At 38.2% G+C, this 17733-nt stretch overlaps 1 protein-coding gene across 1 annotated transcript in view; it reads left to right on the plus strand.

The window, feature by feature from the left end:
• The window catches only part of LOC131689565 (T-box transcription factor TBX6-like), a 128805-nt gene that overhangs the window by 20566 nt on the left and 90506 nt on the right, over window positions 1-17733 (plus strand). The window contains exon 2 of the mRNA XM_058974754.1: window positions 13761-13923. Coding sequence (XP_058830737.1) covers window positions 13761-13923 — 163 coding nt within the window. The remainder of the gene's footprint in view (window positions 1-13760; window positions 13924-17733) is intronic.

The following is a 17733-nucleotide window of genomic DNA, read 5'->3' on the forward strand; positions in this document are numbered from 1 at the left end:
GACTTCTTGAAGAAAGCTGTAATGCTTTTTGATTACAGGTTTGTTTTACCAAAATTTAGGAAACAATTTCAATCAACATTGTTCCACCTAACGTTGAATGTTGTGCGGATAACGAAGACGTAATGTGTTTTCGAAAATGCCGTTTTATTCAAACCGAATTGAGAGGATCAGAGCGAAATGCCGAAAGTGCTCGTTCTGATTGCACAGAAAAAATAGAAGAGGTGCTCTTGAGGCTTCTTAGATTAGCTGATTCTTTTTTCCTCCTCCGTGATTTCTGATTATCTCTCATTTTAGTCCAAAACGAATAAAAAACAGATCGTGAGACTGCTATATACTGAAGACATAATATCGAAATTGTTGGACTAATAGATTCAACCAGTCACAACATTTTAGTCGCAACAGTGTAGCGAACTCGCATGAACGGAACGAATTCCTCGCATGAAAGTGAAATTAAGTAAGAAAATGATGATGCGTTAAAATGACGCGAAAGCAAAAACTGTCGCCTCAGCTATATCGTTCTCAGTAAATTATTTTTTTTGCATAGTACGCTTGAATGTGATGGCTAGTATTTATGCTAAGAGTACAGAGTGCCCAGATCTAACACAGTAATTCAAATTGGGTACAATTCAAAAACCTGTCATTTAAATTTAAAATAGAGTTGCCAATATCGAGTATTACATCTGAGTTTTGTTAAACGGGACAATCACTTGCGATGATGCGTTCACTTTTGGAGCGTTTTAGTACTCAGCCGTCCATTAAACTTCTTATACTATTTTTTTAAATAATTCATAAGTGAACTCGGTTCAATGCTTTAGCCAATCGAAACAGTGGTTCTGTTATCTAGTTATCTCTATTTCCAACAATAAAAATAATAAAATGAATTTTACTGGTTGTCCAACAGATCTCTCGCAAGCTCTTAACAATTGCACGTAGATACCTGTTTACGAAGCAGGGAAATATTTTTTCCTCACCAACTGCGTATAGGGGGTCGTTCATATCTATCTCGCTATTGAACACTTCCGTGTCATAATCGTGATTGCTGCCTTTATGTTCGCAAACATGCTTGCTTGTTGCCTTTATGATTGTGAATCTCCTCAATGATTGTGCTGGCTGTAGATTTTGAGATATTGACGAACCTTTTTCCGTTGTCAATATTACCTGAACATGTGCCACATATTTGGTAATTGTTTGTGTTCAGCGGTAAATAAATCGTAGTGGTACGTTCTTTCACAGAACTGGAACGTACTAATTTGCCTTTGATATGTGCAAAGACTACTATGTGTAATTGTACTATCGCATTATGTTTTGTACTGCATTTCTCCCATATGTGATATGCATTTGCAAGTAAGCGGTATCCTATCTTGTAACCGAACATTGATTCTCTCACCGTCTATTTATATGAAGATCTTAATTACAGCATTATCACACACAACCATTAAAATTTAATGGCTTTAAATCATTTAAAATCAATGATTTCGCCTGATCTAATATGTTGAACGCTATGAGCGCAGAATACCTGAGGTGGTAGAACTCAATAAAGGTGGATATCGTAAGTGTAGCCTCCATTTTCACCTTCAGAAAATATTCCTCATCACAAATACTCGGTCTTATGCGAATCACCACTAATCACAGCATTTGGCCGGTGCACCACTTCTTGCTTCTGCGACTCACTCATCTCCATAGATTACTAGGGCATAGTATAGTAGAAGTTTCCTTTGTTCTTCGGACAAGGGACACAATATAAAAGCAACTTTATTTGTCGTTCGCTTCACAATTTTACAATAATCGGATGAAAAATGAATTTTTAACATGTTGAAGCAAGTGATGCCGAGGATTTCTGTTCAATTCAATTCATTAAATTTGTTAGTACCATATAACTTCAAATGGCGATATCTCAAGAAGTACACGGCCGATTGCAATTATTTGAAGTTCTTTGGAAAGTATAATGAATATGCTAAACTATAGATGTGATTTTTTTGCGTAGAAATGATTAACGTCTGTTCTGCACCAAGAAAATTGAATTAAGAAATTCAATTTATTTATAGCGTAGTTTCAAGATATACAGGACTCATCTTGCGCATTTTTGCGCCGAAGTTACTATATCTATGTTTTTGAAAATATCCATATGGAGACGCCCTGTAGCTCATAAGTCTCCTTACAAACTGGTTGCCTAAACAACATAATATTACTGAAAAATTGGTGATTTTTACTAGTTTCGTCAACCATTTCTGCTATTCGATGTGATTGGCTACTGTAATTAACGTATATATTAACCCTTTAACGAACAAAACACTTTCAAATGTGTTTACATCAAAGAAGTCGAAAAATAGAAATATGAATTTTCAAAACTGATAGCAGAAATGGATTCAGCGACCCATAATTAGTTAAAACCCCAATTTTTAGGCACATAGACCAATTTTTATAATTTTGTCACAACTTTGTATGAACTGGTGCCACTGTGCGGCTGGGACAGAAGCATAAACCACTCTGAATTTCGTGACCATTGATTTTGGTTGTTGGAAACAGAAATCTTCTAACTTTATCTCAAACCAAACGAGCTACAAGCTAAAGTCGCTGATAATAATGTTTTTGAAATTTATTTTAAAAACTTTTCGGGGGGGAGGGCTTTAGCCCCCTAGCCCTCCTCTAGCTATGTGCCTGGGTTATGCAATCATTCTGAAAACCGTCAACGGAGGGCCGAGTGTCATATCCCATTCGACTCAGTTCGTCGAGATCGGAAAAACGTCTGTATGTATGTGCGTATGTGTCAAAAATGTCACTCATTTTTCTCAGAGATGGCTGGACCGATTTGCTCAAACTTAGTCTCAAATGAAAGGTGAAACCTTCCCATCGGCTGCTATTGAATTTCGTATCGATCGGAATTCTTGTTCCGGAATTATGGGTTTAAGAGTGCGGCCACGCAGAAATTTCCTATATAAAAATTAAAAATAGATTTTTTATTTTTGATATCAAATGTAGTTAAGATGCATGAAACTCGAAAAAAAATGACGAAAATTCACTTTTTTTGGATTTTGGCACATTTTTGCCTTTCTCATATATCACTCTGAAAACTGTCAACCTAATCCCGACCTAATTTTTTTGACTGGGATAAGGTTTCTTGATTTTAACAGGGGCGTAGTTGAGGGTATACGGATAATGGTTACACCCCTCTACTGTTTACTCCCATCTCTTAAAATTCCCCTTAAATCACCCCTCAGACCACTACTCCATCCAGCCCTCTCTCAACTCCATCATCCCTAAACCACCACTATATCACAAAGCATACCAAATTAAGCTGCGGAGTCGTTCGTTCGTGGGATTTTCGCACTCCTTACACATCCACCTCCACTGCTTATGCAACTAGAAAAACAAATGTGTTCACAAAGATCTCCTCGATATTACTAGTATTCGAGAGGATATAGAAAATTGACCTTTGCACTGGTAGGGGGATAGATGTCAAATTCTTCCAAAAACCTTTCTTTTATCTAATTTTAGTTCATATTAAGGGATAATTGCAGCAATAGCAGCAGTAAATAATTTTGGCCAGTATTCGGCCCCAGTTACTCCTCTGTGCATCGTTAAAAGTTTTATGAATTCTCCGGGTAATCTGATGTCGATCAGCAGTTTTCGATTAGGTTGCAAGCAGTAGAATATTATTTCTAGTGGCGTTCAGTTTCCTAGAGGGGCACCTAGTAGTAAAATGTGGACATTTGGACATATTGTCGAAAAATCCCTTACAAATTTCAAGGGCGTTGGTCTGGTATCTAGACTTGCTCGATTTGGCACAAAGGTGGACCAGACACTCCTGGTGGGACTACGAATCGGTGGGCCATTCAAATTTTTAAACCTAATTTTTTTCGGTAGTATAATCATAATTTTTTTAATCAATCATATACTTAATAATTATTCTACATTTTTAGGAAACAGCTATAATTGAAAAGGGTTTCAAAAGGCATACATTTTTGAATGTTCAAATTTTCAAATCAAAATTTAACAACAAAATCCAACATTTTGGAAAAGCGGAGATCTTAAGAATCTTGAATCGTCCTTTAAATTCCATTCAGTTAAGGGGTTATATACAAAGTTGGAAATTTCAGCCCGATCCGAGCACTAGATTTCAAATTACAGTTGTTTGCAGCGCGCTGGTTCTTCCACGAACTAAGTTGCGTTGCGTTGCGTTGCGTTGCGTTGTGACGATGATTTTGGCGGATTGCACACTGACTTCATCATGTTTGACTGCTGATTATCTAATAAGAGTTGCTTAGGAAGTGGTAAGTAGGAATTCATACCAATCCGACCCATATTAAAACCTCAACAGCATGATAGCCATCATTGCCGGCCGCCCCCATCTCCATCGTTCACGGGGAAGGATAAAGGATAAGGTAGACAGGAAGTGTTGATGCTCCACCTACTTAACGGAAGGACGACGATTCATCAGACTCTTCCATAGGTGTCGCGGAGTTGGTGGTTTGGAAGGGTATCAGGTCTAGGATTCGCTCCAAGCAAACGATGCGACCTGTAAAGCATATTTTATTAGGTAGTTGTTTAGTTAGTCTTCGAGTGCACGATCACTCGAAAAAGAGATGATCTTGTTTAGTTTTTGGTTATTTTTAAACTCTGGGCAGCCGGCTACCGAGAGTATACTATGTTCCCTAAACAAAAACAATTTGAACTCCACACAGCCGATCGTGGGAGTATTGCCTGGAAAAGCTAATCTTATCTGCGTAATGGGCCGGATCACTATTTATTGCAACAGTATTTGGACAGAACTCGCTACTTCTTCTCTACGATATATTTATTGGCTTGAAAACTACCAAGTGACAGCATATTATACTGGCAAAAATAGCGCGAGATGTTATAAATCAAGGAAAGTATTTCTTATTTTCCATATCGGATTGTTTGTGGAATACAAGTATACGAGCGATAATACCGAACACTGAAGGGAAATATAAAGGATTGTTAATCTGATGCACGGGCTTGTTAGCAATAACGGAGCTTTAAATTAGGTTCATAAAAACAGACGCGGCGAATTTTCAATACGTATTGAGCCGTGTTCATAGATACTAGTCAGATTAGTCGTATTGGGGCTAATTTCCGATCAACTATTCATTTTTACGGCAATGTTTTCTCGACTAGATCTGTTCGCACCCTCTCATTCTGTTCGCACCCTCTCATTCTGCGGTCTAAGGACCAAATGTCATCAATAGACTTAAACTTGTAAGAATTTTGCTATCCCACCGTTTGACTACCAGAATGGATGGGAGAACAGTAATACTAGCAAATACCGACTACCATAAGAGCGGTGCAAATTTGAACGAGTGACGTAGAGTACTGCACTGAAAAAAGGACCAGGAGTGCGATTTTACGAAGTTTTAGCTTCCGATGGCCCTACATTTTCTGACAAAGTGAAGTTCTTGAATGTTGAGATTTTTATTACTGTTTAGAAAAGCAAAAGTATCATAAAGCTAGTGTCGGGCCTTCATGAGACCTCAAGAAGTCACTTTTGGAGGTATTCGTAAATGTAGATTTGTCGGTAGACGGTTCCAAATATAATAGAAAAATACCTAATTTAACACAACTACAGATCACTTGCAACATAAAAAGCTTTTTGTGAAATTCGACAGCTCCATCTTAGGCCAATTCAATAAATTTCTTAAAAACGGTTTTTAAGCCAAAGCTTTGGAAGTTAAACCTTGGCGTGGAAGTGCCGGTATATTAATATATTCTGTTACTTAGTGTAGAATTAGATTTCGTCATTTACGGCTAATATACAACCGCCAGAAGAAACTTAAAACGTTGGTACACAATCAAGAAAGGCGAATCAGAAAAGGTATATGTCAGTGATTCACTAAATACAGACTGGAAAGAGGGTAATATGGAAAACCTTAAGGTCCGTCCAGATTAAGTCTTCGGTACGGAACAAAACCTCGGCCTAGGAACTCCTAGCATGTTGTTAGTCGCCTCTTACGACATGGGAGCAGTTCCCAGAGGTTCTATTCTTGGTTGAAATAGTGCAAAAAGATTTCAGCCCGCCGGACACCACACGGCTTCTGGTTCTTCCACGAACTAAGTTGACAAAAAACTTTAAACGCAATTATCTCGGAATGAAGTTTTTTGAAAAGTACCGTTGTGGCGAACGTGATATCTCAAAAACTATTCATCCGATTTCTATAATTTTTTTGACTGTTTGTATTTACATACTCGGTTACTTGAATGGTTCCTTTTTCATCAAAATTTTTTTGATTCTTTACAATGGATTTTTGTTTAAAATTTTGTACATCACAAAACTCATTTTTTTTTGTTTCTTGTAAGAATTTTTTTTATCGGGAAACCGTTCAAGTACACCACGATATGCTTGGGGTCATAACTCAGACAACCTTGAATATTTTTTTTAATTCAGCTTGTTTTTTTATCTTCGATAGTGCTACCAACGAACTGTCTATCGCCTTTTCAATTAAAATTTGATTTAAACTTTAAAAAAAATCACTAACTTAGCGCACATTTTCGCCACAGCTATGTATATAACCCCTTAATTCAAATTTAACATCAATTCAGATACTAACACTGCGACTATATTCATCGCTTGTGATTTAATTTTCCGTTGGAGGCCGTCATACAGTGGAAAAACCACCTATAGTTATTTATAGGGTGCTAATTTCAATCAGCATCGTATCAGGACGGGATCCCATTTTCCAGGGCCACCTCTAACTCCTGGCACTGGGGAGACCACCAAGGTGAACCAACGAGATCCAAATCGGAACACTGATGCTTCGGGGAGCGATGTTGCTGATGATGATGATGATGGCACGTTCTTTTGTTTCATTGTTTGTACAAGCTTACCTCGTTGACTGACAAACAACCGCGCATGACACTCTTCACGCTGGACCCCCGTGTCTACAGTTACAGGGCAGGAGGAACGGTACAGCGGACGGCGCGTTTTTTCGGACCCGCAACCGATGTGTCGTCCCGAAATGGGGTCTGTTTGCGTGTGGCAGCTGCCATTGGTTGTGCGCCCCGGCCGCGTTCGGAGTCAGCGATGAGGATGATGATTTTGTGTTTTCAATTATGTTTATTTTTTTACATTTCAACAAATTATGCTTTTTTGAGCTTGTTGGCGTTTTGTTTCTTTGTTTCAGATGTTTTTCTGATCGTTTCGTTTTCGTCTCGACTTTTCTATGTGAGGTTTTGTGATACAAAATAACAAGATCGTTAGAGCGATAGGGATATTTGACAAGTTGATGAACTTTAGAGTGAAGCCTTCGTGAGCCTCTGGGTTCTTCTTGGGTGGCTTTCTACATTTAATATTGACTAAAAAACAACCTGCAATATCAAGATATATTTTTGATGATACGAGAAATGCCCAACCAGCGACTCTTACTTTTCACTCCTCCCGATCGAGCACCCATTCATACCTTTGTAAGGTTGTTTTCAATCAATCTGACGATAATGCGAACATGTTCGCGGACGACCAAATTTCGGCCTCATCGCTGTCGCCGCTTTTCTGACCCATCACCTCTTTACTAAGGAGTTTCGCGGGTCCCGACTACCCGTTCGACCAGAAGATGAATGATTAATGAGATTAGGGCGTGCCAAGACGACCAAGTATCTCAGCATTCGGGTTTTTTATCATTGCTGGTCGGATCTGTTGCCTTTTTTCGTCAAAATTCACGACTCCAGTCGTGACGGCTTTTCGTAAGCGATATCACTCTCTCTCTCTTCTTACTACGGGAGGCAGAACTATATCACTCACTCATGCGCCAAATCCCTCCGAAGTGTTTCTTATGATACAAGCTTGATTCCGAAGAAGTGTAGAACTTCTTTTTCGCACGTTATTTTAGAACTTTCCACAACGAAAACGGTAAAATCTCTTGCTTCTATGAACGAGCCACCAAATAAACGAGAAGCCCATCACAAGAATCTGAATATGAATGTGGCGCCAGTGCCGAGCGTCCTATAACGAGAACGAATTAATGATATAGTTTTCGGTTTTGCTTTTATCCCCCAAAGCGTTCACGTTTGATTCCGCAGTCCTGGGATGCCAGTTTTTTTTTATTTGCGCCATGTGATGAGAAAAGTAGGTCTTCAGTTGTTTTTGGTTATACATTTACATACATACATCGTTTATCCCTTAAATGCATGAATTTCGTTTTTCTTTGGTACTCAATTTTTCTGAATGGATACGATGTATACCTCTTGTTGAGGCTTTATATAATAAAATTCGGTATGATGCTAAATGGCATACCGTTTAAGGGTTATTATGTGAAATTGTGAAATCGGCATAAACAAAACTTTTGCTCGAACGAGACATCACGTTTGATGACTCGTTCGATTGAAACACAAAGTGTGTTCCCAGTTTAGAGATTTAGCGTCAAGCCGATGATAAGTTAGTGTCTGTTTCTGATGAGACGAAGTCGAAACGCACCCATGACTTTGCTAACTTTTAGTATTTAGATTTTCAGTGTTAATGCTCTGGAATTGTCATGTATATACGATATTACTTGAGTCTGTTGAAGCAGAAGTCCAAAATTCCGCAATGAAATTGTAATAATTCAATGTAAAGGGCGAACACGAAATTATTGCGACACATTCAACAGGGCATAACTTTTTTACCATTGGATAAAAATCAACCAAATTTTGCACACTTTCTCATTGATGTGTATTGTTTACATGCTGTCAAACTCGAAGTCGTGTTTTTCGATTCAACGAAAATGGAGGTGAACCAACGCGAGTCGAGAGAACAAATTCTTTCCAAACACCTGGAATTTCCTAACCTGTTGCACCGGCAGTTCGGAAAAATGTTGAACATTCACCATTCAACCGTCTCCAGAGTGTTGAAGCGGTTCCTGGAGCGGTTGATGTTGGACCACGGCAAAGGAGCTGGAAGAAAACCGGGACCGGAAAACAAAAAGACGGAGGGAAAGGTGAAGCGGATGATTAAAGCAAATCCCAACGTCTCAAGCCGTGATTTGGCTAAAAAGATCGGCATGTCGCAGAGCTACGTCCAGAATGCAAAGAAGAGCGATGGACTACATACATACAAGGTACAGATCTTCCCAAACCGCGATGAGCGGCAACAATCGACGGCTAAAACTCGGGCACGAAAGCTCTACGAGAAGATGCTGACAAAATATGGCTGCTGTGTGATGGACGACGAAACGTGTATAAAAGCCGATTTTGTTTTTCACCGGCAAGAGCAAGTTCTATGTGGACGACAAATTTAAGAAGAAGAAAATGTCGAAGTTCGCCTCCAAATATCTCATTTGGCAGGCCATCTGCTCTTGTGGACTGAGGAGTGAGCCTTTCGTGACAAAGGGCACAGTAAATGGCGAGATCTACAAATCTCAGTGCCTCGAGAAGCGCCTTTTGCCGTTCTTGCTGCAGCACGACGAAGCTCCGCTATTTTGGCTAGATTTGGCATCATGTCACTATTCTAAAAGTGTCCTGGAGTGGTATGAGGCCAATTCTGTCCATTTTGTTCCAAAGGACATGAATCCGCCAAACTGTTCGGAGCTGCGCCCGGTGGAGCAGTACTGGGAAATGATGAAGCGGGAACTTCGGAAGAGCAAGAAGACAGTCAAAGACGAGAAGGACATGTTAAGAAAATGGAAAAAACTGAGAAACTGGTACCGGATGACACTGTAAAGACTTTGATGGAGGGCATCAAGCGAAAACTGCGTTCAATTTTACACTCAAGGCTCCATCGATTAACTTTTCTTTTGATTTTTGAAGTAAATATATGTATAAAACTACCCTAAAATTTTGGCTTAATTTTAAACATTATAAGAAAATTGGCATGACATTTTCGGTGTCGCAATAATTTCGTGTTCGCCCTTTAATGACAACATTTTTGAATTAGAATATTTCTAACATTTCAATACTGGGGTCCCGTTTCAAAAATTTCTGCTGAGAAATTTTTCCAGTTTTTAAATGCGAGTAACTTTTTTTCTACTGAACGAAACCGCAATATTTTCACACTATTTGATCGTAAATATATGCACATGTTTTTTATTCAGTTTCACAAGAACTACTATAAATAAAGCAAAAACGGATTCTTAGAGAATCTTTCGAAAACGACTTAGGAAAATTCGCAAGCCTTTTTCAGGCAGAGCCGTCGAAAAAGAGCATCTAAGCGTTTCATCACATACGGAAATGTTATTTATACAGGTTACGCGTGCTCGTTTGGTGTCAGTCAGGCATAGTAATTCTCTCTCACTCACGCGAGAAGCGTCTTACCCGATGTCCAACTTTTCCGAGATAAGATGAGTCGAAAAATTTTCCGTCTTCACAAATAGCGTGAGAATAATTTTCCGGATAATATTTTAATCTCGTGAAAATCAATGAAAGTGTCAAAATATATACTTAATTTCAAAGAAAAGCGGCAAAGAAGTACGTTTTTTCGTGTTTTAGAATAGCGATAGCAAGGCAGCGAGCGCAAAAAGGATACCGTGATAAACTCATTCGCTCATTTTCCGGTGGTTTTATTTATTCGGAGAAATAACACGTTGTATCCGGAAAAGTTGTGTGAGTGCCAACAACTTTTCGTGTGAAAATGTGAGTTTTTACTGTCGAAGTAGCAAATTATCCGGACGCATTTACTCATATAAGCGATAAATGCAATGCCTGGTGTCAGTCGATGCTCACTCTTCAAACGAACAACATATTCACTGTACTGTCCAGACGGTACAATAAGCTCAAGGCGCTATTTGTTTCTTGGTAACGTTGGAATAAGCACAAACTCGCACCGAAGTGACTCAATCAAAATAGGTAATTTGCAAATGGAGGTGCCGCGTATCCGTTTTAAGGGGGGCGTCTGGGGTAGCGGATAAAAAAATCGATGTTTTTTGTTCGCTTATTTGTTACACACCAAAAAATACTGAAATTTAAACGACGTGTAAATCAATACGAATGTAAACATACAACGATTGAATCAAAAATTTGATTGAAAATTACGTTAAAATCAATTGGAGCATCTAACAGCATACAATTTTATACTTTCGTTCGTGTAATATTACATGTCATTCATTTTACAGCAGTATTCGAGTAAAAATACATAAGAAGCGCATTGGTTTTCCGTTTAATTGTCAATAATGAAAATGCATGATATGTGCAGACAGTCGATCAACCACGTAGAACTGAATAAAAAGAATTTTCTCCCAGTATTTTGAAGAAAAGTGAGAAAATTTTACTTCGAATTATGGTCACGGTTTTTTGCTATGTCGGTTTTTATGCTATGCCATTGTCATTTTTCGAAATTCAAACTGTTTTATATTTTGTTGGTTGATTGGGTAAATACAACCCAAGTTTCAAAAATCTCATAACATTTCCTATTTCGGACAATTTCATCAAGAGTTATCATGTTCGCTGTGGCGCTCCTCGACGTGGAAATGTTTGGACATCTATTTTTGGGACGCTGGTATATGTGGTTCTACGTGACTGAAAATATTTTTTTTCGTGCATAATGCATGTATAATCTTAACATTACACAAGGGGTCCATTGTTTCCATGTCTTCATGAAACAAAATTACTTTCGGTTTGAGCACTTTACGCCAGACGCCCCCCTTAATCCTTCGTTGCTCGCATATTAAACGAGCAACATAATGGCTATATCGTTCGTGTACATGCATGGTTTCGATTCGCACGGCGTGGTGGGGAGCGCACGATAAATTGCACACGGTTTAACTGTGTGCGAGGTAACGCTGCCGCTACCGAAATACATAGCGTTTTCATCTACGGGTGGCATTGACTCGCACATGGATAAAAAATTGTTCCCCAAAGTAGTGAAGAAAGTGCCATGAATTCTGGAACAATAACTTTCTACGGTACGAAAACAGGACAATTAGCAAAAATCATGCGTTTTATAATTATGTTCAATTTCTCTTCAGTAACACACACATAACACTTTTATTAGTAGAAATATTTGTGGAATATTTGTGAACTTCAATTCCGCCAAGTCATTACGAATATTACCAATTTTCTGTACAAGAACTAGTTCACAACATTATGAACATTATTCATAAAACCAAAAATTCAATCACGAAGTTGTTCATAGATTTAGGAATCAAAATATTCTGAATATTCGGAATTTCTTTCGCGAATTCATTCAATCCTCGTGAACTAATTCATGATTTCTAATAAATTGTACTCGTGAAATAGTTCACAAAATCATGAAATAATATCCCTGTATTCGTGAACTGGTTCATGATTCCCACTATAATAGTTACGACTGGCCATGCGTGCCCGGAAAATAAATCACAAAATTATAAAATATTCATGTATACGTGAACTGGTTCATGAATCCTAGCATAATGGTCACAACTTACCATTCGTGCTCGTGAAATAGTTCACAAAATCATGAAATATTTTTGATGCATTGGTGAACTGGTTCATGACACCTAGTATAATAGTCACGGCTAATAATTTGCAATCGTGAAATAATTCACGAGTTCATAAAATATTAATTATTATTAGTGAACTGCTTTATGATTCCTAGTACAATAGTCACGTCTGACCATTCGTGCTCGTCAATGGTTCACAAAAGCATGGAATATTATTCATGGATTCGTGAACTAGTTCATTCCAAGTACATGATTTACGATCTATTTTGTGTGTTGTGAACTTCAGTCATGGTGTCCACCAAGTTAATTACTTAATTAATTCTCAGTACGGGAACTAGTTCACAACTTTATGAACATTATTCATAAAACCATAGGTTGACTCGTGATTTTTTCATAGATATAGAAACATTAGTTCACAAAATCAAAATATTCTGGCTATTTTTTCGTGAACTGTTTCACGAAATTTGGAATTTTCTTCATGAATTCATTAAATCCTCGGGTACTAATTCATGATCCCCAATATATTATTCACGATCCAATATTCGTGCTCGTGAAATGGTTCACAAATCATCAAATATAGTCCATATATTCGTGAACTGGTTCATGATTCCTAATATGTTACCTACGCTCCAATATCCGTGCTCGTGAAATAGTTCACGAAATCATGAGATATTATTCATGTATTCGTGAACCGGTTTATGGTACCTAATATAATAGTCACAAAATACCATTTGAAATAGGTCACGAAATCATAAAATATTGTTCATGTAATATCCGTGCTCATGAAATAGTTCACGAATGCATGAATAATATTTCATGATTTGATGAAACTATTTCACAAGCACGGATATTGGAGCGTAACTAATATTCATGGTTCATTATCCCTAATATATTAGGTACGATCTAATATCCGTGCAGGTGAAATAGTTCACGAAATCATGAAATATTCATATATTCGTGAACTGGTTCATGATACCTAGTATAATAGTTACAACTTATCATTTATTTACTATAAAATATAATTTTTCATGGTTCATATTCTGAATGAATAGCTTACCACTGGCATACTTCACACGAACTGATTGGTGACTCCAAAAACAGTACCGTCACTGTAGCCGAGCTGGGAGGAAAGTTAATTGAATAAAGCAAATTACGTTTATTAATTTTTTCTAATCATCCGACTCACCTGTGCTTACCCAATTTTTCTATTTTTCTATCATTTCGACTAATTTCCATGATTACCTCTGGACGGCTGCTGCTGATGTCGGTGCTGCTGCGATTTCATTGGATTGGCTTCGTACTGATTGTGCGCTGATTGATGTTCTTCGACTTCAACGTTTGAATTGATGTCGATTGCATGGCTAATGCTCGCGCATTATTTCGATAATCACCACGATGATGATGATGATGATGATGATGCTGCAGATCCTTTCCCATCGATGCTGCCGGTTCCGGTGCCGCCGATGCATGCGATGGCCCTACCGCCAAGGTACTCGCTGCCTGGCGTGGAAATCAAGCTGCAGAACAAGGACCTTTGGCGGGAGTTTCACAAGATCGGCACCGAAATGATCATCACCAAGTGTGGAAGGTAAGTGTTGCAATTTATGTATTAGCTACGTCGTCATTCATACACTCTTCAAATGAGCATCTGTGAGCATTGAATCGACAAGCAAACCGACAGGTATATCCATATGTTCCGAAAAAATAACTAAACAGAACTCGGCGTTTTCAACCTGAGACACCGGGAAGGGAGAAAACTTATGTCCATCACTTTCCCGATAAAAATGACCACCTCCGGTTGCTGCACTAAAAAGATCCTTTTCTTACACATATAAAAAGCCAGCGTAGTACGACAGCATCCGTAAGATCCTAGGAAAACATAAGTCGTGTGTTTACGATCCCGAATAAACACCTCGCGCTTCTCTGTATGTGCGGTTACTTGAAAAATCGCTCTGGCGCCAGCCTGAGACCGCATGCTGTTCCGGGGTTTTTGAAATTCTAGTCGGGATGTTTACTCTCATGCTTTGTTTAGTCGTTTGCGGAGATTATTCTTGTTTTGTGTTTTTGTGCGCTCGAAAGTCACATCAAAGCCATCAGCTCGAGAGTACCAGCAGTTAACCCTGATCTTATCATTTTGCAGTCACAAAGTCAAGTGCCTTAATTCATTGGGAAGCATGATTCAGCTGATTTTCGATCACATTAAGTTTGCCGGCTGACCATTTTCTGTGATTCGAACCAACAACAACAACTCACAAAAAATTGACGTGACTCCTGAAGGTATCAGCATGATCGCCAAAAAACATTCATAAAATTTGATTTATTCATTTATCGCTTGAACCGTAAACAATAAGCATTTATTCACGAACAAAAAGTAGAATCGCTCTGTATGTTTAGAATTTTATCGAACTTTATACGTCAAGTAGTTGGGTAATACTATGTTTGACTGGATGAAAAAACAATATTATTTAGAAGGAGTTTTTGCGGCCTTGGTTTGACGGTTCAGAGGGTAAGCCGTTGGCCTCATAAGCCAAACATTGTATGTTTAAGTACCAGCCAGGATGGATTCTGAGTTGCTAATAGGATTGTAGTAGAAGCCTTGTACAAGTTCCGCAATGCAACGTAGCACCAAGGCTTTGCTATACTTTAAGGATTTTTCCTAGGACATTTCCAAGAAACAGTTCAAATTTATAGTTAAAATAAGTCAATGGCATCGGTTACACTTTGTATGCACGATAAAGGTTTTTTGCTCATAAGCCAGTTTATAACAATATTTACTTAAAAATCAGTGTTATTATTCGATTGCTTTGTACTGCTTTGCTCATTATAACGTTATCCCCGTTATGATTACTTGTGAAAACTTCTCACCCAAAATGTGCATTTGATCGGTTACGTAATTCACATTGTAAAGTAAAAAAGTGGTTCAACGGCATGTAAAATTAAAAACCACTGTGCCACTACATTATTTTGGATGCTCGTACATGTCAGGATAAGGAGACCAAAATTTACATGAGTTTTTTAAAGTGTCTGTAACTCTGGATAGTTACATGCTGAAATTGTATAATAGTATAATAGTATAATAGTATAATTGATAAAAGAAAATAAACCAGGGGAGCATAGAACAACAGTTTGGTTACTGGCCAGTTAGACAAGTATCGCGGGTAGTTACATGTTTGATATATAGTAATTTCGGGAAAGATTCCGCGTCAGGAGATATGCCGAACTCTCTATATCTCGTATATGGGGTCACTTTTGTAGAGTAATATATTATTATGAAATTGTCTTTCGAAGAAATACAACACTGGAGATGTAAAATAATTCTTATTATTAACTCACGAAGATTTTATTAATGATTATGTGCGTCCAGTTGCATCACGGAGCGCCGAAAATTTTTCAGTATCACATTAAAATTTCGTTTTTTTTAAATTATTCGATTTTTTTGGTAAATCATGTTTCGGTTGAATAGCTGGGACTTTTAGACAGCATTCTGATCATGAGTTCAGTCATCCATAATTTCAGAGGAAAATGTCGTCGTGCGGCATCTCTCCCCTACAATTGGGATAGATGCTGCATCAAAATTGCGGGTAAGATGCCGCACATGATGGCGGAGATTCCATAGCTAAAATATATTTTTTCAACTCGAAATGTGATTAAATGATCATTAGGTTCTTAATAAAGAAAATTTTTGAGCTATGGATTCTGCAATGCATTGCAATGGATCGACAGCCACGATTTTAAGATACTATGTGTCGACACTGAAACATCGCTTGAAACCAGCGGCTAATCAAGGAGGGCGATCCGTTAAGAAATTTTAAACCAGCTATAGTTTAAAGTAGCAACCCCTTACTGCATACTTGACTTTGGATTAGGTTGACGATTTTTAGAGCGATTGCATAACCTTTCTATATGAGAAACGCAAAAATGTGCCAAAGTCAAAAAAGTTAATTTTCGTCAAAAAGTTTTTTTCGAGTTTACATCAAATCTCAACGTTTCATGAATTTTAAAGTCATTTGGCATCCAAAATACAAATTCGATTTTGAAATTTTCCCTTACTCCCCCCTTTGAGAATTTTCCATTTCAGTGTATATGAAAATTTGCTGTGTGGTCGCACTCTTCAACCCATAACTCCGGAACCAGAAGTCAAATCAACAAAAAATTCAGTAGCAGGATGGGAAGGTTGTGCCTTTCATTTGAGACTAGGTTTGTGCAAATCGGTCTAGCCATCTCTGAGAAACAGTGGTGACATTTTTTTCACTTACTCACATACATACACACAGACATTTTTCGATCTCGACGAACTGAGTCGAATGGCATATGAAATTCGATCCTCCGGGCCGGGATTAGGTTGACGATTTTTAGCGCGATTGCATAACCTTTCTATATGAGAAAGGCAAAAATGTTTCTAGGAACCCCCTTAAGAAAAGTGAATGTGCTAGCCGATTGATAGGTGTAATTAAACTTCATGAAACTCAGATGAAGACACCTAATCACAAAAAGATCAACGTGAGCTAAAAATACTTTTGTGTACCATTTTTCAGTTTGTGACCACGGTGCGGCGTCTCACCCGCACATACGGCATCTCTACCGCAATGACCTTTCTTTTTAAACATGTTCGTGAAAATTTGATGAATTTTTTTCATGACAAAAACTATTTCACAGTATTTTAGAAACTTGTTGCAATTGATAAAAATGATTTCATCAATATTGTTTAATGGTTTACTTTGATGCAGGATCGATTTTTAGAAATGAGCGGCATCTCTCTCTCCAAATTACCCTACATCGGAGGGATCCTGATTATATTTTTTTTATTAAAGGGTGTCCCATATCAAATTGCATTACAGAATAAACGTTGTAGAAAACAACCCATTGGGTATTTTCTCTTGAATATTTGGGGAGAAGTGGTTTATAGTGTATTGTTTACACTGTATTTTACGAAAATTGGAAAAAATGGCGTCACCCGCCCGAAAATCAACGTCGCGAAATAATTTTGCGCAAGTATATATTTTTCTCTCTCAACTCTCTCATCGGGACATCGGAAAAGAACTCGAAGTCGTGCAGTCAACGGTGAGTCGTCTGATTAAACGTTACTACCAAACTCTGAGCATCGAACGGAAGGAGAAATGCGGTCAGAATGGATGTTATGTTAGTGATCACGATCACAAACGTGTATTGAAAGCTTTTAATCAGAATCCCAATGCTTCGTTCAAGGATGTGGCCAAAAAGTTGAGTCTGTCCAAAGCTTTCGTTCAGAGAGTCAAGGACCGGGAGCACAAAGTGCAGAAGACACTAAATCGTACGGTGGGAAAGTTACGAGCCCGGAAACTACACACTCAGATGCTGAAGAAGCCTCATTGTCTCATCATGGATGATGAGACTTGCATCAAGGCGGACTTCCGGCAGC

This window comes from Topomyia yanbarensis, chromosome 3, assembly GCF_030247195.1.
Source record: "Topomyia yanbarensis strain Yona2022 chromosome 3, ASM3024719v1, whole genome shotgun sequence".
Classification (NCBI taxonomy): domain Eukaryota; kingdom Metazoa; phylum Arthropoda; class Insecta; order Diptera; family Culicidae; genus Topomyia; species Topomyia yanbarensis.